Below are 22773 nucleotides of genomic sequence, written 5' to 3' on the forward strand. Positions count from 1 at the left end.
AGGCCCAGAGGTCAGCAATAGTTCTGTTATGTAGAAATTGTTAGTCCTACTTAAAAATGAGATGCGTTAGAAGGACACTCTGGATACAGGGCATGCTCTGCTGTTCAGACTATGTGCAGCTTGCCATTTTCTAATGCTTTTCCAACAGCTCCGGAACAATTTAAAAAACAAGCAAGCAGGCATTTAATTTACTATTCAGTCCAATGTTTTGCTCTGAACTATTTAGGAAATTTTGACCACTCTTTTTTTTAACTGAATATGATAAGTATGGATTGAAAAAACAATCTAAGATAAACGTTTATGTTCGCTATTCCATATCCTTAAATAACTCTAATGTTTGGTTTAGAACATGCAGGCAATGAAGAGGAACAATGGTCAGATGATTTTGTAAGTACATATTTTGGGGTAGTAGGAGGTTACTGTAGCAACAAGTGAGCACAAGCAATAATAATAATAATAAAAGTTTATTTTTGAATCATCTACTTGTGGTTGAACGTAATGCTACTGAAATGTTGTCTTATTTTTTACATCAGCATTATTTACAAGTAGCCACTGATTTTTAGCTACCTCAATTTTTTCTCCATTCAACTTAGAAGTACATTCAGAAGCACTGTCAGTGGTAGCCATGCATGCTAAGCTTTTTGGATAAGTAAGTGCATGGCATCAATTTGAGGGACTTCTCAAAATGAACAATAATTTCAGAAACCAGTAAGATCTTTTATTTAGGGGAGGGAAGATGGGAGGGGTGAGGAGGGGAAACCACTTCTTAAAAATGAAAAACTTCCGGTAAGATTTTAGAGAATACTAGAATGAAGCAAGTCATGGTCATCAGCTGTGTAAAGTAATGGTACAACTATCAGCCTGAAGTGACTAGTTTCCTTCTGGAGTTAGATCCCGAGTACCCTTTTAATAGGAGAGGAAGTGACAGGACACATCAAGAGTCACAGCTGGAACTAGGAAAGAACTGTCCTGTGAAGGGAAACAAGCTGTTGGTCCATAATTTGAAGACTGAGCTGTTGGTGTGAAAGGACTCCTTGGAGATAGCAGGGAGCTCTGGGGAGGAGCAGAAGGGGAGGCAGGCAGGACTGCCAATTTTAGAGGGGGAGCAGTAAAAGTGGAGCGTAACATGTCCTTTTAAGGATACACTCTTGTAATTTAGTTAATTGTACTCCTGCAAGGATATTTGTGTCATACACTGCTATGAAGCCGTAAGTATGTTATGAGATTAGAAATGGCAAGTTCTGTCTTTCTAGGACAGTGATTATGAAAATCCAGATGACCACTCTGACTCTGAGATGTATGTGGTCCCAAGTGAAGAGAATCCTGATGACAGCTATGAGCCGCCTCCAAGTGAGCAGGAGAAGAAGAAGATTCCCTCCGCATTCCCTATTTCTAGGGGTGAATACGCAGGTAGTTATGGAATAGTTGACTATGTCAGCTTGATAATTGCTTACTTATCAGTACCAGAAGAGAAGTGGCCTCAAATGGACTAACCTGTCCTTTCCTCAAGAGTTTGCTTTTAAATCTGACAATCAGGTCTTCAGCTTTCAGGGTTATGATTTGTTATTACAGTATCAAACAGGTTAGTATTGCTGGTAGTGATGTTTAGAATTTATATATAATGTGTCACAGAGGCTTTGATAGACATGTACTAACTACAAAATTCAAGCAAAGGTATGGGAGATATCACTAACTTGGCCCCAGATTCATCCACGTATTTTAATGCAGGAATTCGTATTGAAGATTAAGCACATAAGACTAGACAGGTTCCTTCTTAATCTTTTCTGTATCTCAAATCATTATTCCAAAAGCAGTAAAACAGAGGACAAAGCAGCCCAAATATTCACTCCATATTGTCCTTCAAGATTGGAGGATAAATATCCTGAAAAACAGGACAGGATCAAGATTTTATTTACATCAGTCCAGCATAAAAGCATTTTTTTCTTCCTGTTTTGATTCTTTTCAACCATGGGCAGATCGCACTGAAGTAAATGGAAGTTAGCTTCAGTTAGATGAAGATTTGAGCCATGGGGAAAAGAAACATTGGCACGATGCCTGTTTTCAGTTTTGTATGATACAATACTGTTACTGGTTATAGAATAATCATCAAAGTGCTAAAATGCCACATATGTACTCATAGAAGTTCATCAGCACTTCACCTACGTGTTCTTTGAAAAGGGGAGGAGTTTTAAAAATGACACCCCAAAGGACCTGGCATAATTTCTGTTTCAGTCCCACCCTTTGTGCTGTGTAACAGTTGTCTTTTTTTCATGTGTCAGATATGTTTTTTCTTACTTCCTAACACCAAAGTTCATACTAGCACAGGATATACTAACTAATGCACTATACCACCCAGCCACCACCTTTTCCCTAAGGAGTTAAACAGTTGTTCATACAACAGTCAGTGTCTAAGCACCCTCTGCAGCCTGATACAGAGGACTATGTTGCTACCCTAGATGATCAAATAGGACTAGTTTGCACACAAGTCTCAACATCAGGACCAGCATACACTCAGGTCTGCCTTTTGACCTGAGCTGCAGCCACAGTAAAGACTTGTTTGCACAAGTAGTAGAAGGTGGTCCAGAGGCTAATGTGTAATTCTTACTAAAATTGTTGTTTTCTTCCATATTGAAAGACAACCGCACCAGTCACCAGCAGCTTCCTCCCATCAACAAACCTCTCCCGAGTACGGCCAGTCCAGCCATGTCCAGACCAAAGAAACCATCCGTGCCATCCCTGCCACTGCCACCTCCTGCTGCAAAACCAAAAGTACCACCGAAGCCTAAGGAGTGTAGTGATGATGAGGTAATGTTTATAGATATACTTGTTTTGACAGTTTAAATGACTGATGACCCTGCGCCAATCGTAAGATAGGCTACACAGCAATGCTGTGGCCTGTTCCCTTTCTTAGTCTGTGTGGTACCATATCATTTTGTACATCACAAGCAGTGACCTGCAAGTACCATGCTGATTCCTAGGGGATATCTGCCTACTTCAGGTATCAAGGAGGCTCTTTAGACCACAGAATAGTTTCTGCTCATTCATAACAAGCTGCAGGGGAAAGAGCAATCTCAAAGGCTACCCCAGGACCAAAGGCAAGGGAGGGCTTTTATCCATCAGTCTAGAACTGGAGTAATTTGGTAAAGGGTTTTCAGTCTTGGGGAATCTCATCCACATAGGATGATAAATGTCTGAAATAGCAGTCACTGTGAAATGGCAACCATTGCAAACTGCTGCCAGGGCTTCAATCCCAGCAGTTTGTTGATATGATAGAGGTTTAACTGGTAGATTTGTCCTGTGTTTCTCATAGGATAATTACATTGTGCCAGTGGACAATGACGACGATAACTATATTGAACCCACAGAAAGCAGCATGTCACTACCTACAAGACGTGAGTTTTAGTCATTTAAGCTAATAATTATTGCCTTGCTAGAAACAACAGTGGAAAAAATGGATGAAATCAATGCCTATTTCTAGGGTTCAAAGAGTGCAGGTGCAACTATTAAAGAGAACTCAGCCTGAAAAAAGGCAGTTGGCTCCTTTGGCCCATGACAAGGCCAAGGAAAATTATTTTTAACTTTATTGGAAGCCATGTTTAATTCCAGCCTCTCTCACTCAGCTGTTTCAAAGTCCAGCCCTTGTACAGCCAGGAAGCTTTTTGTGGTATGTCATCTCCCTCCTCATCCAAGGGAGCCACAGCATTAAAATCCTTTGTTTGCTGAAGTGCCTCAGAAGAAGAACAAGCCTTTTTAGATTTTCAGTAGATAAAGACAGACTTTGATTAATTTCTTTTTTTTACCTCACTATTTGAAGTATATTTAGCTGCAGAGTGAAACTACTACAGTCCAAAGGTGAAAAGTAAACAGAGAAGGGTATGTAGATCTGCTCTCTGACATTACTGACCATATCAAACCTATTCAGCAAGGCATGAACACTGAATAATGTTTCCCTTTTAAAATTAAGAGTTGCTTTCTGCCTCACTTGGTTTGTTCAAGGTTACACAAAAAGGATATCACTTGGACCACCTTAGTATTTGTTCTTATTGTAAAAATGCTACTTTGTTAGTTTTTAATACATATATATGTATATATATAAATATATGTGTGTATATACACACACGCACAAGTATATATGTATATGAATAATATATGTTTCTAGCTTCTGTGAACAGACTTATGAAGACAACAAAGTCAGCCCCCACTAATTCTCCAAAGCTGCCTCTTACTTCTGATATGCAAGGTATGTGAAGTTTGTATCACTGTTAAAATAATCTAAGACTGAGGAATATTAAATTACACTTGATGTATTCACAACACAAACCATATGACATACTTCAGTAAAACAAAAATATGTTCCCCTTTAGGTTTTTCTATGTTGTAGCCGTTGGTTTGCCTAGCTTGAATAGTAAGTCTGTATTGAACAGGAATAAAACTAGAACAAGTCATTTGCCCCAAACTAATTTATTTTTAGTCTTTTGCTGTAGTGGAGAAACACAAATGGATTGATACAGCAAGAACAATTACAGGACTCAGTACGTTAGTAATCCCATTTCACTATAGGAATAAAGACTCGATAGTTTAAAACCACATCAAGATTCAACCTTAAAGAAATTCTGTATAGGCTGATGTTTTGCATGTCCTGTGATAACAGTGTTTACATTTAATTTCTATAAAGAGCAATTTATTTGGAAAAAGAAACAAAAGCAGAAGCAAATAACAGGAATCCTATTTGCTTTTGTAAGTGCAGATATACTTGCTTAATCTTCCTTAGCTGTGCTACCTCTGAGTTGTTTTGCATCCTCATCATCTCATTAATTGCTTGGAAGGTAACTTTTGCAGGCTGATCACACAGTTCTTTAAAGGTCTTTGCATATTCATTAGCAATGTGTTTAGCTTTTGCATTGTAAACTACAAATGTTTTTTTTCTGAATGACTTAAGATTTTGTGAGTTACTTTTCAGACATATTAAAATGCCTTTTTCTATCTTAGCCTTTCTATAAATCAGTGTCGAGCAACAACCAGCTCCTGACAGGTGTTACTAAAAAAATAAAACATCTCCCCCTGGTGGGAACTTGGACCCTTTTCAGTGCAATAAAAGCCATGAAGCCTGTCATGAAATTTGTTGAAATATATGATTCAATTTTCATTGAAGAAACTGGACATACATAAGGATGCTGGTGGTTTTGGCTTTTAATATCTGTGCATTAAAATACACCTGTGGGACAGAGCTCAGGGATGGATGCTGGCCATGCAAATGAGCCAGCTTGTATTTATGATTCACCTGATCTCTTCTCCCTGAGAGTCAAGGAAAGGCTAAATGCTACCACAGGTGTGGTAACACATCTTTGCCAAACTGCCCTAGGTTTGCACAACACAAGCATTCATCTTTCTTTGGGGGGGGGGGGGGCAGGGAATGAAGGTTGTGGGGTGGGGGCAAGGTTCATTAATACAGTGACTGTTTATCAGACCTCCTAGGACTTTTCCTGAAGTTCCCATTAGAAGACCAGGGGTGTAGCTACCCCAGGGTTTTGGGGGCAGAATCAAGCTCTGAGCAGATTCTCCAAGTTATTTCTCTAGAGGCCGAAGTACAACTGATACAAATTCTGATCAGTTTTTCTGGTAACTGACAGTATATTTTTGCTAACCAAAGAACATATTTTTTTCCTCCCTGTCCTATAGAAGTCTACGAGGTTCCTGAAGAAGAGGTAAAGCCTTTCTGTAGTTTATGACTCGCACTGCCCTCAGGCAGGGCACAAATGTGATTGTAAAAAAAGATGATCAGTCTTTCAAAGGGGAAAAATGTGAACAAATCTCTGTCTGCACTTAAAACTTTCTGACGCTTCCTTCACAGAAAAGCTGCCAAAGGTCTGCAGAATACAGTAAATGGGAAGGGGCTGAAGTTTCCCAGTCCTGTGCGATAGTGATCCGGTCTGGGAAGCAGCAGCCTAAGGGAATGTTTTCCAGAAGCAGAACTGCAGCAAAGGAGCAATGACAGTTCTGACGCAGTAATTTTCTTTCCACTTGCTGGTAGTGACATGACATATGGCCAAACCAGTGTGCTCAGGGCTTCACAGATTTACTGGTGGTGACTTCTTGCCTCTCCCATCCTAGTGCAGATTACCAGGCAGAGTTCTACTAGAAATAACTACTATAAATAACTCGAAATAATGCAAAGATAAGATATGGCTATGATAACATAAATAGGATCATACAAATGTATTTTATGAAATCAAAAAGTGACCAAATAATTCAGTGCATTTTCTCTTACAGGAAAAACCATCACCACCACCAGTAACCAGGTAACCCATTGCTATGAATGTTTGTGCATTATTTAAAACTTGTCAGAAAATATGTTTTCTCATCTAGATACTATATGTTTGATAATTGTCTCTCTAGAAGATATAGTAATTCTCTCTCTTTAGATTATCTACACAAAGCTTGTCATCCATTTCTATGTTAATTTCAATAACCCAAACATAACACATATTAAAAGGAAATACCTCTTAAGGGTACTTTTTAGAATTTTGAGGGGGTAGGGGACAAGAAAGAGAGGTTGCCTTTCTATTCACTACTGTTATGTATAATTTTCCTTTTTAATCTATGTTTTATTACTAGGTTCACTAAGCCACTTCCGTCTACGCCTGCTCAGAATACCGAGCACTCCCACGTGCACAGCATGACCAGAGAGTCACCTAAGCTGGATACTTCCAGGTGAGTCAACAGCAGCTTATATCAATAGGAAATATTAGCAGAGACAAAATTTTTTTATCTGTATTGTGTAGCCTTCAGACAATAAGCAGTTGTCAGGACACAAAAATAGCTAGGGATGTTGGACAAAGTGAGAATTTAAAGTTCTTATTTCCTTGTGAACTTAAGCATTCAAGCCAGTTTGTCAAATGGGTACTATTATCTGGAATAACCCTTTAGGGATCCAGCGCAGTGGTAAAACATCTCTGCAAGGCAGTTTAAAGTCCTATTACCCACCTCTGCACCTTGCAAATGGAATGTTTTTGCACAGGATTGGGTCACAGGATTGCTTGTAGAGAAACTGGACACAGTAAATCTAGGATTTATATTCCAAGTCTCTGGAGTTAAAGAGGCAAAGGAGACTTGAGTATGCAGCCTGTTTCACTCCTGTGTCCCCAGAAGTGTAGGAAGCTGCTTTGTAACCACTGTCTCGTATCTAGGACATCACACTACAAAATAGGCCGTATGCCCTAGGAAGAGCAGGTGGCATCCACAACACTGTGTGTGTTAACAGTGTTCAGTGAGGTCTTGGGCACAGTTGCAGGGGACATGAGGTCCAGGACAGAAGCTCTTCTAGAGTAGTTCCACACTAAGGGTACAGCACCACCACAACCACTGCAGCAGTGCACAGCTGCAATTAAATCCATTTACTGCATACCTCCTCTCTAGATCTTGAAATGCATATCTAAGCCAAGCAATTAAATAAGTAAATCCTACTCATCTTAACTTATTGTGTATATTTTCCAGAAATATTTTGCCTCTTCCCAGAAATCGTCTTCATCCGAAAGCAGTAAGTAATTAATGTGCCACTATAAAAGAATGTGTTAAACTTAGGCTGTTCTGTGTTTTATATATATAAATAGATAGATGCTTTTTATTATCTGGATTAAATAACAGAAGCAGATGACTCTGAATGTCAGATTGATCTAATATTGTAATTGTGGCTATTAATCTTTTGGACAAAAGAGGTACATTGGACATCTGTATTGATCCAAGATAAACTTCAAATGTTTTAAGGGATATATGTCTCAGTCCACAAAAATAATTTCTTATACTAAAAAATACCAGTTGAACTCCAGGAACCTTACTTTGAGTAGCAATGGGCAATTTTGCCCAATCTGAAGCATCTTCCTTGAGCCTCATTCCTCTCAGAGGATGAATGATTAATACTTCCTGAAAATTGAATACTTCTAAAATGTCACACTGGCTAGTCTGAGTAACCAGTATCACTAGAAAATGCAGTCCATGAAGGAGTAATTACAAGCTTTGGGTTCCTAAGGCTGTGTTTAAGTCATTCCTCCTCTTCCTCTACTCTTGTCCCTAGTCTGTCCCTTCCGCTGTGCTGGAACAAAGGTTTTCTGAAGCAAACTACCTGGAAACTTGTCTAACTGCAGCAAATGGGCAAAAGCAAATGCATAAAAGGTTCTTTTTCAGCTAGATTAGTTCCATAAATTGTTCTGCACCATAGCTCTACTAATAGTTGTGCCAGCACAAGAAGGGGTACATATGAAGAGCAAACTACCAAGAAAGAGGATGACAGTAACTGCATCAGCATCTGTGCTAAAAGCTGTGTGCATCAAACTCTGTCCCAGGCCAATGCTCTGAATTGTCCTTAAGAAATAACCAGTCTACCAATAACTACATAGAGAAATTCAACACTTAAAATTAGGGATTTGGGGTCATACCATAGCATTAGATGTTATGGTAACATAATGCAGGTGGTATAAGAATATCTTATGGTCTTACTTTCGATTCTTAATTTCTAGATACACCAAATATTGGGGGGGGGGGGGGAGGTTGTACACCTCTACATACAACAGCAGCTGCGTTTTAGTTGCCCTTCCACCTCATCACAAGATTCTTCCAATTTATATCTGTATCCTGCAAGACGCTGAACAATTCCTGAGTGGTGCCAAGTTCAGGATTTCTCTTTTATGAAATGGTTTGATTTCTCAGCTTTTCCTACCAATATAAGATTAGGAAAAAAATCCTGACGGAAGAATGTTGGACAGAAATTCCACTCTCTGATCAGCACTATCAAGAATACTCCTGCTTCAGAACAGACTCGAGTGCCATATTGCAGCTGAAACCTCTCCATTAATTCATTCTCAGAGCTTACCTCTGAGATGGGTATCAACCTAGCTTTGCAGAGAATCAAGAGAGACTATTGTTTTGCTGAGTTAGTTACAGCACCAAGGATGGAGCTCCCAAACACTCATCTGTACTATGGGTGTATTCAGCTCCTGGGTACGCAGGAGTTACCCACTTTGGCACAAAAGTTAGCCTAGGAAAGAGTTACCCAGCGTAGTCCAAACTTTTCTCTCTTTGCTTGTTGTGCAAGTGGCCAGCCCTTACAGTTTTAAAGAAAAACATGGTAATGAACATCATGTCTGTCTTGTGCTGTGCCATGCCTTTTCACCCCTGACTATGCACACTGACAAAGCAAAACAGTAACTGAAACATGTGTTAAGTGCTCCTTCATTCAATCCATTCTCAACACTAACCAGCAGTGATCATGTTAACAGAACTGTAACCCTTGTTCCTCTCAAAGGCCTGGGCTCACTGGGAGAAAAAGTTCTCCACATCTTACTCCCTCAACTGTTGGATGATGGATTACACCTCTCCAACCAGAAAATGGATGTATCTGTGACCAACATTAGTGAAAAGCCATTAACCTGGTGGATGAAGATGGACAAATTAATAACTGGTGCCTCTTTGAAAGGTACTTATTATATGGGAGTCTGATTCCCTAAAAGGCAAGAAGTGGGAGCCAAACAAAAGCATCTCCAAAAGAAGCCAGAAAATGAGTTGGATTACTTCAATTCTAGCATGGTGAAGATAGTCTACTCGGTATCCTCCATTCGGTGGAAGATGTGTTCATTATTATATTCAAATCTGCTGCAAAATTTCTGCTTTCCAGCTCAGAAATGAAACATGAACCAAAAGGTCTCGCTGTAAAATTCAGGGCCAGTTTTCTCAATACTACAAGCAATTTCAAGGCTTTTGGAATGTTCGAAATTAGATCGACATTTGCTAAAACTTTTCAAATGCTGTCATAAAAGCTGATGAAAAGTATTCTGGATATTATATGCATTCTGTACAAATATTTCTTTAAACATTACTACAGATTACCAAGACTGGACTACTTATTTATGTACTTCCCATTTAATAATAATTCCTTTTTTAATTGCTTCTTATCAAATCTAACGTATTTTTCCATTACAGGACCATGAAGCAAACAATAATGGTGAAAGTAAGTATTCTGTACTGAAAACATGGCAATATGAGAGGGATTCATTGTCAGTATGTCACTGTTTACCTTACTATAGCATGTAGTGGAGATTGTCAGTGTAAATTTTATCTGTAACAGTCAGCAATAGGCAAGAAATGTTACTGAACTGTTTTCTGGTATAATCAGAGTGAAAACATGTTAAGACAAAAATTAAACCAATGGATATTTTTTACTTTTATTACATTAATGCTGAAATGGTAGTGAAGAAAATCCGCTGTTCAGATACAGCTAATATTGCATACTAAATATGTTGTTTGCATCTCTAGATCATAGCTTCAATAACACACAAGAATCCAGATTTCCCACTGGAGCAGCTCCATCTCCGTTACCAAGGGGCCTGTGAGTAAAAAATAATAAAACTACTACTTTGATGGGGATGAGGCTAATATTATTAGGAGCTAACTCCTATCTTTGCCTATGGCAGTCAGAATTCGGGAGCAATTTTTATTGCTGTTCACGAAAGATATCCTGACTAGGTAAAGGCAAGCTATTATTTTGTTATTTCTGGAGGAATACTGTTTGTATGCCAGTGGCATTGCCCTTCACTGCCTGCCACTGATGGCAGATGCTGGCTGGCTTGCTTAATTTAGTGACATGCTGCAGCAATAGCATGTGCATGCCTGTAAATGCAGAAAGTTGTGGGGTTTGTTAAAACTTTTTTGCCCCGTCCAAGTTGTCCTCTTAAGTATTGGACAGAGTGTAGCTTCCTTGCTTATCATAAGTAACCTTTCTGGAGTACCCACATTGCATCTAATACCCTTATTCTTTCTTTAGTCTCTTTTTTTTTAATCCCCCCTCCCGCCCAACTGCTACAGCTATCCAATAAGGAGATGCATCCCATCTTGACCAGAAGTATCTTGGGAATCAATGAACCTGATGCTTAGTTGCTAAATGAATTCATGTATCTGTTAAGTAACCATACTCCTTTTTTTCTTTTTCCTCCAAACTGCAGAAAGAAAACTTCTAATGCAGTAAATTCACCAGTAAGTTGACTTGTAATTGCATAATCAAATGATAATTTTACAGGTGATTTTTAATTGATTGTAAAACTTAATTTTATCATGAGTTTGGGTATAACATAAATGCATAAAAAGAATAGGGGGGAGTTGTAAAGAAAGGAAATAATTGGGTGCCATTATCTGAACTAGGCAGCAGTGAGAAAGCTCAAGTAGAAAAATATTTGATTGTTTGGATGTTTGGATTCAATACTTTAGGATGTAACAATAAACACAGTGCAAGAACTGAATAAAACGAGAAATTCATAGGAACACAGGCCATTGAGAAGTATTCCCTAAAAAATACAGGGCTGCATATGGGGAACGTGGATTTACTGTAAGAGCGATAGCTCAAGAAAGATGTGGGATTTTACCAGAATTTGTCAGAGGTTTTTCAGTAAATGTTTCATCATTACAAAAATATCCCACAACCTCTTGTGGGAGAAAGTGAGAGAACTTGTTGTAACTTTCAAAGAAATTCATTTGAAAAATGTTTCAAAACTGACAGTTTATCATCATTGTTTCAAAATGAAAAAAAAATTGAAACTGAAAGGTTGGGCGAGTTTTTACTGTGAGCTAAACTGACAGTTTAACTTTTGGTAAAAAGAAACGTGCTCAGACATTTGTGAGCATAGCTTGACAAAGATGATAATATTCAAATTTTGATTCACAAGTATTTGGGATGGACTCTTCATTTTTGAACTTGAGAGATAAGAATGAACCATTTGTTACACCCTAAATTTACTGATGGGAGTTTAAAAAAAAAAAAAAAAAAAAAGGCACACATCTCTAGATTTTACTTTTGTCCATCTATTTAAATACCCAAACTGGGATTCTTTCCAAATCTACTTTGCAAAATCCCAAGCTTCAAGGTCATACAACTAGAGGCTCTTCACAGGGTGGCCATGTCCCTACCTCCTAATCCCTCCAGGATGCTGTCAATTCTGAATGTAAACTAGTTCACAAAAGTATAAAAAGATAAACACTTGCTGTACAACTGACATGCCATTTAATATTTGGTTTCTTTCTGTTTTATTGCAGAAACCATGTTTACCTTCCAGAGAGACCTTAACTGTAAATGAAGGTAAATTATCGCCACTACTGTGAAAAGGTTGACATTTATCAGAATTTAATTTTCTTTTTATTAAAAACATGAAACACCACCGCATTCAATTTATTCTAGGTTTTGAGGGGGGTTTGGTTTTAGCAGTTTCGAACTGGATCTGGCCAGCCTTAGCTGCAGTGAATATCATTGTTCTCTAAAAGCAGTCACAGTAAAACTACTGAGGTTACTGGCAGGGTAACATACGACAAAATGGACCAGCAACATGCCATATAGTCCTCAAAGTGGAGAAGGGGAAAGGGAGGCAAAGCACAAGCGCATCATTCTGAACTCAGCCAGAACCACCTCACACAGAGTGGACTCCCGGCAAGAGCCAGTCCCTCGCACAGGCAGAAAATGCGTCTTGCCTCTGTGTAAGGCAGGACCTCCTCCAGGCAAAAGCTCAGCAGGAGCTGCTCTCTAACACAAGGGTAAGATGCAGCCAGCCAGCCGCACCTCCTCCGGCTGAGCTCTTGTAGGCAGCCTGCCCCAGCGTCCTCCCCCGTGTCACGCAGCTTGCCTTTCAGAAGGCAAGTGTCCTGCTGAGCTCCTACAGGCATTCACAGTGCAGCTATTTGCCTAGAAATTTGGTGGTATGCCACTAGCTAATAAAGCAAGCAGCAGGATGGCAAGCTGCCATGTAAGGAAAAACCCCAAAAGTCCTAATAATAAAAGCAGCTCTCCTTCAACGACTGGGACTCTCTTATCTGGGACAATATATTTCTGAAGAAATCTTGACTCTACAATTTGTTTTCCCAAACTACAGAAAAGCCTACAGCAGCAGAACGACGACGAGGTTCCAGCCAAGAGCTTCCGCTTCCACCCCTTCCAAGTGGTGCCCAAAAGTAAAATCCCTTTTCATCATGTTTTGAGTATTTCAATGCACCAGCTCCTACTGCTCGGTCTGAACACAGCTGTGAGAAGTTCAAAGAGGAGCACTGTTTTCTCTGTAGCCTTCTGTTGCTTTTTGAAAGTCGTTTCTTGAAGGGTCACAGTAGCAAAAAATAAAACATGGCAAATGTATCCAAACACTATAAGCACCACCAAAAAGCATGGGAGGATATAATCTCTAATTAGGTGATGGAGATTTAAACCAGATGTTTAAATTTCTAATTGTCAGTACTAGTGGGATATGATTTTTTAAAATACCAGTATCTGGCCCTTATTTCTCAAAGGACAAATGGGTAAGATGGAATGCATTCTACCACTGCATGCTTCAAATACACAACTTTAATATTTTCAGAACTGGTTAGATCTCCTCAGACCTTTCTGTAATCTCTTGATATTTATTTCAGGCCTTTGCTCCAAAAGTCCTCAATTCTGCCAAGTAAGTATAATTCAGATTTTGAATTAAAATGTGATTAACTTGTAATTTCAAATTAATATTTGAATTAAGATTATTTTAAGATGCATGCATATTCATTAGTTTGGAATTAGCATTTGTCTCTAATGCATTCAAACAGGAGATCAAGTATCCAGGGGCTTAGCTCAGCTAGTAAAATTAAGGGAGTATGTCAGGGTTGTTGTATAAATTGATGGAAACTGGGTGCTTTGTTCCCATTTGTGACTACTGGAAATTTCTACCAAACGCTGTTTGGGCCAGTTCCCATCATAAAGATTCCATCAATCTTCCTTGCCACAGAAGAACCCTAAATATGACATTTCTGGGCTGTTCCAGGCTTCTGTTATGTAGAAGCCAGACAGATTATTATTGCATCCAGCAATTTATTTTTTCTCTACAGGGCAAAAAAAAAAAGAAGGTATTTTTATAATGGCAAACATTAAAGCTCTTCTGTAAGTAACACTTTCAAAGAGGGACTTTGTTTCAGTTCACAGCTAAAAACAAATTAGGTAATATGAACTCTCTGCACAGAAGTGTAAATTAGATCTAACATTTTTCTAGTCCCTTGTTAGCAGACACTTGTCTGACCTTCCTACAAGCCCTTTTCTGCCCATATTTCAGTCTGAACATATCTTTCATGCTGTAAATGGATGATGCACATAGAAATCTGCATGTGGTGTAGCTTAAGCTTGTATGCTGTTACTAGTACTTCTATTTCCTGCAAATGTTTGCTTGATGTATGTTGCAATTACTTCTCCTATGCTGTGGAAGTGTAATAATGGGTCATAGTCATGCAATAGGCTGGGGCTCTCAAGTTTGTTTGCTCCTGTTGCCCAACTGACATGCTTCAACTTGTAGTATAATTTCTTACTAAAGTATAACTGTTCTTTGAGGTCATCTGGTGCTAAATGATGCTCTGATTAGTAAACTTTAACACACTCTTATTCTGTGCCAGGTCCAATAACAACTTAATCACAGATACAATTGGTCCCAATCACTAATGTCCCTTCAGCATAACCTGCCATCTCTTCCTTGTCACCGTACAAGCCTAGTGCTAACTTTCATCTTCATAAAAAGTACTAATTTCCCATATGGCACACTATCAAATGCTCTACTGAAGTCCAGAGTAAGTACACTACCATATTCCCCTCTTTGTAGCACTTTGTTATTTAATGAAAGAGCTACAACGCTTCATCTGCTTGGGTAAATTTCAGACTTTCTCTTGCTAGTTGTACCTTTACCTCCAAATCTTCATGTTCTTTCTTTCCTTCAAATTCTCTCCTAGGGCCTTGTGTTCTGTGGAGTCTGTAGTTGCTGAGGTCACTTTTTCCACTTTAAATATAGCAGTTATGTTTGGTATTCTTTAATCATGTGGTACCACCCTGACTTGAAATTTATTTAAAATAATTGTTACTAGTCCTGCAGTTTCATGTGCCAGTTCTTAAAATTTCTGGGATAAAGATTATCTGAGCCCACCAGTCCAATTGTACTAAGCTATTTGAGTTTTGCTTCCAATTTGGTTACGGAAATTTCTGTTTCTGTACCAGAACTACTGTTGGTTTAGTACCTAGATTATCTTTAAAATCAATAAAATTCTTACTGCAGACAGACCCGTCTCTCTTTCTTTTTACACAGCTAAGGAATCTCTTACTATTTATTTTAAATTTCTTTTGTAAAGTCTAATTCAGCCTGACTTCTGGCAATTCTTACTTTATTCATACAACGTAGTTTTCAGCTGTAGCTTTTGCAGCCAGTCAGTCAAAATTTGACATAAAAACCAAAATTCTTAATATTGAATAGCCTTCTTCAGGTGATTACTTACTCATTGAGAGCTGGAACTGCTTCTTGCAATGTCACCCCTGGACTTGGATTGCCACTTCCAGACAGTTGCATCTTTACTACAAAAGAAGTTCTAAACCTACTTCATGCAGATGTCTGGAGCTCTCCAGTCCAATTGAATTTTTAATTGAGTCACTGTATGACCTCCTTTCTAATGTTCTTACTGCGTTCTGAAACCAAAGTCTAAATCAAAATTATATTAGTGAAGATTTGATAAAGCAGTCTGCAAAGTATCATGTCCAGGAATAGGTGAGTGCTAACAATCCTACTAGCATTTTTTCCCCCAAATAATTAAAACAGGAAATAAACCTTCCCATAATAACAGAATAAGTACCACTCAACTTTCTACAGTCATCTTCTCTAGTATAATGATATTGATCTGTACTCAACTCTGATCACAAGTACCTAGAGCAGACACTTGTACTATCTTTGACCAAGACTGTTTTACCAGAAAACAATTATCTATTCTTATTTACCGTATTTCTATCATATCATATTGCTATGCAACACTACTTAACCATTTCCCTTCTAATTTCTTAAACTCTTTGACATCTGTATGTCAGCCCCAATAGCTATTTTCTACTATGCTTTGTTATTACAATTATAATTAAGCTTCATAATCTTTCTGACTAGTTCTATTTCCCTATTTAGCTGCCTAGACCTCTTGCACACATATACAAACATTTCAGTTGGGCTAAATCAGTGAAAAATGATCTCTGAGCTACATGTGTTTTCCTGACTCCCTCACCTATATGACTACTTCTCATACTGGACTGAGTGCTTTTTGCATTGTGTTCCTGCATTTTCTTTATCTATTGCGACATTGATTCACTTAGGTGGTGGTGGTTTTGTGCATTTTAACTCCAGCTCTGGCTGTTAACCAAGTTCTTAAGCAAACTGTTATTAACCAAACTGTTTCTCTCTTTATAAGCAAGGCTCCTCTTTTGAGCAGGCAAGTGTCCCAGGCTCTTAGATAGAGCCCATCCATTTACAGTAGATAGCTTTCCTGAGTGATACCAAATGTCAAGCATTTCCAGATCTTCCAAAGTCCTTGTAACAAATCAATTTCTTGCAGCATAACAAACATACTTTGAAAACTTATACATATTGTTCTTTTTCTTTTCTAGAAGTGCCAGAAGCTGCAAATCGTTCTCTGGGTACTTCCCCTCACAGCAGCATTTCATCTATTTCAAGTACTGCAGACCAGGTATAACATTAGCTAAATTCATGTTACAGAAATCTTCCTATCCTTTACTTTAAAGTAGTATTTCCACCCCTGTCCCCTTTCTAAATAAAAATCATGCTCCTTTTGTGGAGGGCATCCACATCCCCTTTTGCAGTGAAGATTTTCTGTAGCACAAATAATATGAATGTTAGCTTTCATACAAAAAAATGCTTAAGAACATACAGCATAGGAGACCTTTAACAAACTGTAGAAAAGTATGTAAACAGCATTATACCAAACCTTGGCACTCTACCAGTAACTTTAAACAAAACCTGAAAAAGCTTCTTAGTTTCAGGTCTTCTGACTCCCCAGTTCGTAATACTTTGACATCATTTCAAACAAGGAAATCTGTGGTGATGTATTTAAGTATAGTTTTTGATATAGATGGCTACAAAGACTTTTTAAATGCCTCCTTTTTTCTAACTTATAGCTGTACATACTGTGTCCTGAAAGATAATAATGTGCACCAAGCAGATACAATGAAGCTATCTGCAGCATTAGCCTGCACTGATGTGATGTGCCAAGAAATCCCAGAAATTTGTAGGAGGAAACAGGGATGCTCTGCTGACTGGCCCAACACAGCAGGATGCAGAGGGCAGAATCACTTTTATGATCATTGCCCTATTTATTGCAGTTTGGGGTGTCAGCAAAGTTTTAAGAACAGAGAAGAAAGTCACTGCTGCCTCTCTCAGAGGATAGTGATGCCTCCTGCTACGTGTTTTAGTCTCTCTCAAGTCCTACTCTTTTCTGTTACTTTTAAACAGACCTCTTCTCATTAGAGTTAATGCTGTCAGGTTTATGACCAATTCTTTTTTTCTGTGTTCTGTTGCAACATTAAGTTTTGAATAATGTAAGCAAACGCAAAGTTATTTTCATCTCAGTGCTATTCTCCTTACTCTCATTTTGGATGAAGGGAGACTGCAAAATGCAGAAAGCCATTCTTATTAGCCCAGTAGTCACAAACAAGGTAAAAATAGTTCTGTTGAGTGCAAAACAAAGGCTCTATTATGCAGAGGCAATAACATTAAATGTTCTAAAGCCTGACATGATAAAGATAATACAACAGTGAAGAACACAAAGGACTTAGAAGTTCTGGAAAAATTTTAACAGTATGTCATACTGGATATTTATTATAAAAATTGCTTTCAAATAAACAATCCAGCAGACACTAAATAAACAGCTTGTAGCAATTACATTTGCAGCTTTTAAATAATAGCCATGGGCAAAACCAGAGCTTAATAAAACGTCCATTTTGTGTAAAAAAAAAAAAAGTGTTATTTTCCCACCATTTATGTACAGTGGTATCATTTACTGTAGCATCCTGCACAATACAGGTGCTTGCAGACATGATTCATGCCTACAAGGTTCATTATTTGTTTGGTTCCCATCCAAACTTTGGCAGCAGCTCTCTACTTCCAGATTATAGGCCACAGATAATGCTAGAATAACGGTCTGGGTGCAGTTGATTAGTTGTTTTGTTGAACAAAGATTGGTTTACTAGACTTATTCTCTAAGTGGCAGAGTACCTTGCATGCTTGCAATTCCTCTCATCCTATCTTTTTCCAATGAATAGAGTGACTGGAGAAATACATGGAAGAACTTTGGAGGTAAAGTTATATGTTATGGCTTGAGCCAATCTAAGAATTTAGTGCAAGGCCCCCACAATGGAGGCTCTGCTTTTTCCTCACTGTCAACTCTCGCCTCCCAGCCACAGGCTTCTCTGGTATTTCTCTGATCCTGCAGTGGGCTGAGCCAACTCATTAAACTGACTGAAAACCAACCTGGCAGTCAAACACAAGACAAAACAAAAAAGGTAACAGATTTTTTTCTGCGAGATCAATGAAGTGAATTATCTCACTGTGGGATCAGAGGAGCAACAAAATGAGCACAAGAGAGAAGCCAAGACATTCCCTTTTTGGCTGCAGTAAGCCAGCTAGACCAGCTCAGCCATAATGTGCAACTTCATCTTTAATCTGTTTTGTATAGAGGTGACAAAGCTTGTGTGAAAATGAATTTTATCAGTAAGCTTGTTACTATAAAGTTGGAGCAAAATGGTTCAAATGTCTAGGAATGTTAATACCCAGCAAGTATTTCTTAGGAAATACTCTCAGCACTATTTCTGTAGCCTTCCCACTCAATTGAGTTAGCTTTTGCATCAACCTTCTCAGTAAGAGCTCACTTTTTATGATGGCTGGTTTTATAACCTACTAGTTAATCTTCTAGCTATTGAAGTCTGATAATACATAGGTTTCATGTTGCTTCTAATCCCTGATCCTGGCCTTCTCTTGAGTATCATTTCTTTTCATACTTCTCTAAAATCCCGCATACCTTTCCCCTACACTCCACTCCTGTTCCCAAATGTACACTCAATCCTGCATCATCTTACTACAGTTTTCTACCACTTCTCTTACTCAAATTGTAAACTTGTACCACTCACTCCCAACTGCCATCACCTCCTCACATCTTTTTATCTTTGCACCTCCTTTGCTATGAGAGCTTTTATCTTCTAAAACAGAATTCACCTATCTTTAGGGTGCCAATCTTTCTACCTTGTATCTTCAGGTCTGCACCTATGCCCCCATCCATGAAGTCCTTTGTCCCATGTTTTCCACTGGAAGAACAGGTTAAGTTCATTTACTGTACAGAACACTGCCAAGCATTTAACAGAATGGAGGGAGGAAGGATGATCTCTGTGAGGTGTTCACAGGGGATAACATACAGAAATGAGGCACCCAAGAGATATAAGCTGCTCTTGCATTCTGTCACAGGTGTAATTCCTTTCCACAGTAAACATGGTTATGCCTTTTAGATAAGAGCACTGTTTCAAATGTAAGGATATATTCAGACTCAATCCAACAGAGAACCAGAACTGAATCTGTATCTCATGTCTCAGGTGAAAGCACTGAGGGTTCAATTGCTGTATTAGTAGAGGAAAGACAGTAATTATTCTTCTGTTTTGTAGAATACATCCATTTGTCCTTAAGATGCACTTATCCAACCTCCGTGCTATCCAGATGGAGGCAATTGTGATCATGTTCACAAATGGGGAAACTTCATTCCCAAAGCTTAGGTGCCTACCAAATCTGAACATTTAATTGGCTAGCCCACAGCTGAGCAGCATTTAAATTGTTAATGGTCAATTTTATTCCTCAACATTTCTTGGATACCCTCTTTAAACTCTACTAGAATAGCTTCCTGCTTTAAAAATGCAAAACTATCCTCCAGTTGAACCTGACTACTTTCCTCAGAGTATCTTTCTTTCTTCTATCATGTATCAGCCTTCTATCACACATCTGTTACCACTGTTATGCCACACTAGTTTTTCTTTGTCCTTCCTCTATCCAACAAATTTGTAAGCTCCTGGCAAAGAATTTTCTAAATTCTGTGTTTTCTAAAGTGTTCTGCATTTGAGTTCTTCACAGCTGTCATTATTTAGTAGTAACTCCCCTACAGGCCATATTCTTTATTATCATTATTATTTTACAGGTGAAACACTGTTTCTTTCTTTCTAGGATGCTGGTGTTTATAGTAAAGCATGGTATGCTGCTACCTGTGATAGGAAAACGGCAGAAGATGCATTGTACCGATCAAACAAGGTAGGTCACTTGTAAACAATGTCTAATTTATGAAAAAACTTCAAATAAAAAAAATCAAAAGACAAGCAGAAATATTCTAAGAACTGTCAAACACAAAATTATTGTGGTGAAACTATTTAACTATGGTTTCCACGCCAAGACGAAGTTGCATTAGTATAACTCAAAACCCTGGTGCACTGCAGAGAAAGCTATTACAGACTAGAGAGGAAGATCTGATAGCTCACATGCATCCATTAAAATGGAAGGCAAAGCCCCATGACTTTTAAATTATCTCCACCGCTGTCCAATGGCTCATGTAAAAACAGCTGCTGATGCTGCTAAGCATTCTGATATGCATTTAGGTGTTTAAAGAATTTGAGTTCTCTCAGCTATTCTGTGTACGAAAGCTAGTGTCACAGAAGGGAACAGTAACACGTAGAGTTGCATCCTCAGCATCAAATAAATTTCTACTCTTGCCTAATTCTACAAAGTAGGATAAAGGGGCAGAGCACTGGGGTTATCACCAGTGTAGGCTACTGCTAACTAGTAAGCACTCGGCTACAGTGTCAGTAGCTCTAGGTGCTCGTCTTTATCAGAGTGCTTTTTGCAGCTCTGGAGACCTCTCACTGCCTTCTTGCCTACCTACTGCCACTGATGGTAACTTCATTTCCTAATAATCTGTGGACTCCAACAGACTGCTGCCGCTGTGTGTTTGTTTATTCTTTCTTTCTCTGGTTGAGAGAGAACAGACCGCAGCAAAGGTGACTCTTAAATGACACAGCAGGAATACAAGCTACTTGTCAGCTCCTGCTGTACAGTTTTTTGAATGGGAGAAAAGGGTTTAATGCTCATATAGATGAAAATGTTAAGCTAAAACCAAAGTAAGGTGTTGAAAAAAAATAAGCTGAATACACTTACTACTTTTCTCTCTTTAGGATGGATCTTTTCTAATACGGAAGAGTTCTGGACAGGATTCACGGCAACCATACACACTGGTTGTGTTTTACAACAGAAGAGTATATAACATTCCTATACGATTTATTGAATCAACAAGACAATATGCACTGGGCAGAGAAAAAAGTGGTGAAGAGGTGAGATGATGTGGGGGTTTTTCTCCTAACAGTTTTCTGATGTATATATATTAAGGTAAACTAAAAGCGGCATCAGTTTAATATGCCATGTAGCGACCTCTGTGGTTCAATTTGTGCAGGTGGCAATCACAAATGGAAAGGACCATAAGATGAGACAGCTAGTGGCCACAGTATCTTCTATTGTCCAAAATTTAATCTGTTTATGACTAGAATCAGGACAAAGAGCAGGATCAGTGCTCTTACTAAAAGGCAGAGCATCTTCCTTGCTAAGAGTCATAGCTCCACTCCCTTGGTGGGAGAAGAGAAAAAGATGATGCAGTGATTACTGTCAATATTAGAGCATTCAAGGAAGCCAGCACTAATTAATGTTTGTTTTCTCTATCCAGCGCTTTGACAGTGTTGCTGAAATAGTAGAGAATCATCAGCGCACCTCCCTGGTTCTAATTGACAGCCAAAACAACACAAAAGACTCAACGAAACTGAAACACATTGTAAGAGTTTCTTAATCAAACTAAACTGCTTAAATGAAGACTTTTAATCATTTCTTTCAACACCCCAAAACATGTGGATCAGGTATTAAAAGAAGAAAATCCAAAATGATGGAAAATACTCTTTAAGAGCACCTACTGGGTAGCAAGAGATGCAGTTCATAAAGTTCAACCCCATGTCACCTCTATCAGAAAAGCACTCATACTCAACACAAGAAGCCAAAGCAGATACACCCTCGTCTGCGGCTTCCATCTGTGACAAGACAGGTATTCAAAGTCACATGAAGAACAACTGCATACCACAGCCTGGTCCTTTGACTGCTATTTAAAGACAGATTTCCTGTAGGACATTTTCACTTTAAAAAAGAGAATACCCACAGTTATCTACTCTTTCCATTTGTTACATTTACCACATATCACTGCTTTCAGCAATTTCTTTGTAAAGTGCACAGCCCCAGAAGTTAGAGCAACTCAACCTAATGTACTGCTGTGTACAAGCTGAAAATAGGACTGTACTTCATGTGTTTAGTGGCAATAAAGCTGTCTTGAGTGTTTTAAATTAATGGACATGTATTGTCCTTTTCCTTGGCTTTACTCTGTTTCATTAATATTTTTGTTTGTACTTTCAAATGTGCAAATAAAATTAAAAATATTGTAAAGTCAACAGCATATGGAGACATTCTGGATCACATTTCTTGGCATCCTTCCAGCGAGAAAGCATCAATTTGCTATCATTGATATTTTAATGTATATATTTATATGTGCTCCTTCACAAGTTCTGTTGTTATAAAAACTATCACTTTTTACAGCTTCAGCGTATATATTTAGCTTAATAGCTCTCAAATCTTTTGTCTTCAGATTGCCTACCATTGGTGACCCAGGCACATTGCTAAACCAACCACCCACTCAATTCTTGCAGAATTAGTTTACAGACACACACACACAAAAAAAAAAAAAAACCAACTTTCTTTTTTCAAGCCTGTTCTATCAGTGGTTTACTTATTGTATTATTGTGAACAAAGTAATTTCTACAAAGGTTAAAGCGGTGAAAATTAAATTGATGAATGTATAAATTGC

General features: G+C 38.4%; 1 protein-coding gene across 1 annotated transcript in view; it reads left to right on the forward strand.

Moving 5' to 3' along the window:
• The window catches only part of BLNK (B-cell linker), a 49242-nt gene extending 26882 nt beyond the window's left edge, over nucleotides 1–22360 (forward strand). The window contains exons 5-23 of the mRNA XM_010564905.1: nucleotides 347–387; nucleotides 1254–1410; nucleotides 2636–2805; nucleotides 3311–3392; nucleotides 4160–4240; nucleotides 5680–5705; nucleotides 6271–6299; nucleotides 6616–6711; nucleotides 7495–7537; nucleotides 9973–10000; nucleotides 10306–10378; nucleotides 10992–11022; nucleotides 12076–12118; nucleotides 12903–12981; nucleotides 13432–13463; nucleotides 16445–16524; nucleotides 20055–20138; nucleotides 21053–21208; nucleotides 21595–22360. Coding sequence (XP_010563207.1) covers nucleotides 347–387; nucleotides 1254–1410; nucleotides 2636–2805; nucleotides 3311–3392; nucleotides 4160–4240; nucleotides 5680–5705; nucleotides 6271–6299; nucleotides 6616–6711; nucleotides 7495–7537; nucleotides 9973–10000; nucleotides 10306–10378; nucleotides 10992–11022; nucleotides 12076–12118; nucleotides 12903–12981; nucleotides 13432–13463; nucleotides 16445–16524; nucleotides 20055–20138; nucleotides 21053–21208; nucleotides 21595–21714 — 1451 coding nt within the window. The 3' untranslated portion in view covers nucleotides 21715–22360. The remainder of the gene's footprint in view (nucleotides 1–346; nucleotides 388–1253; nucleotides 1411–2635; nucleotides 2806–3310; nucleotides 3393–4159; nucleotides 4241–5679; nucleotides 5706–6270; nucleotides 6300–6615; nucleotides 6712–7494; nucleotides 7538–9972; nucleotides 10001–10305; nucleotides 10379–10991; nucleotides 11023–12075; nucleotides 12119–12902; nucleotides 12982–13431; nucleotides 13464–16444; nucleotides 16525–20054; nucleotides 20139–21052; nucleotides 21209–21594) is intronic.
• The last annotated feature ends 413 nt before the right edge of the window (nucleotides 22361–22773 follow it).

Source organism: Haliaeetus leucocephalus, unplaced genomic scaffold (genome assembly GCF_000737465.1).
Source record: "Haliaeetus leucocephalus isolate CR32 unplaced genomic scaffold, Haliaeetus_leucocephalus-4.0 Scaffold184, whole genome shotgun sequence".
NCBI lineage: Eukaryota > Metazoa > Chordata > Aves > Accipitriformes > Accipitridae > Haliaeetus > Haliaeetus leucocephalus.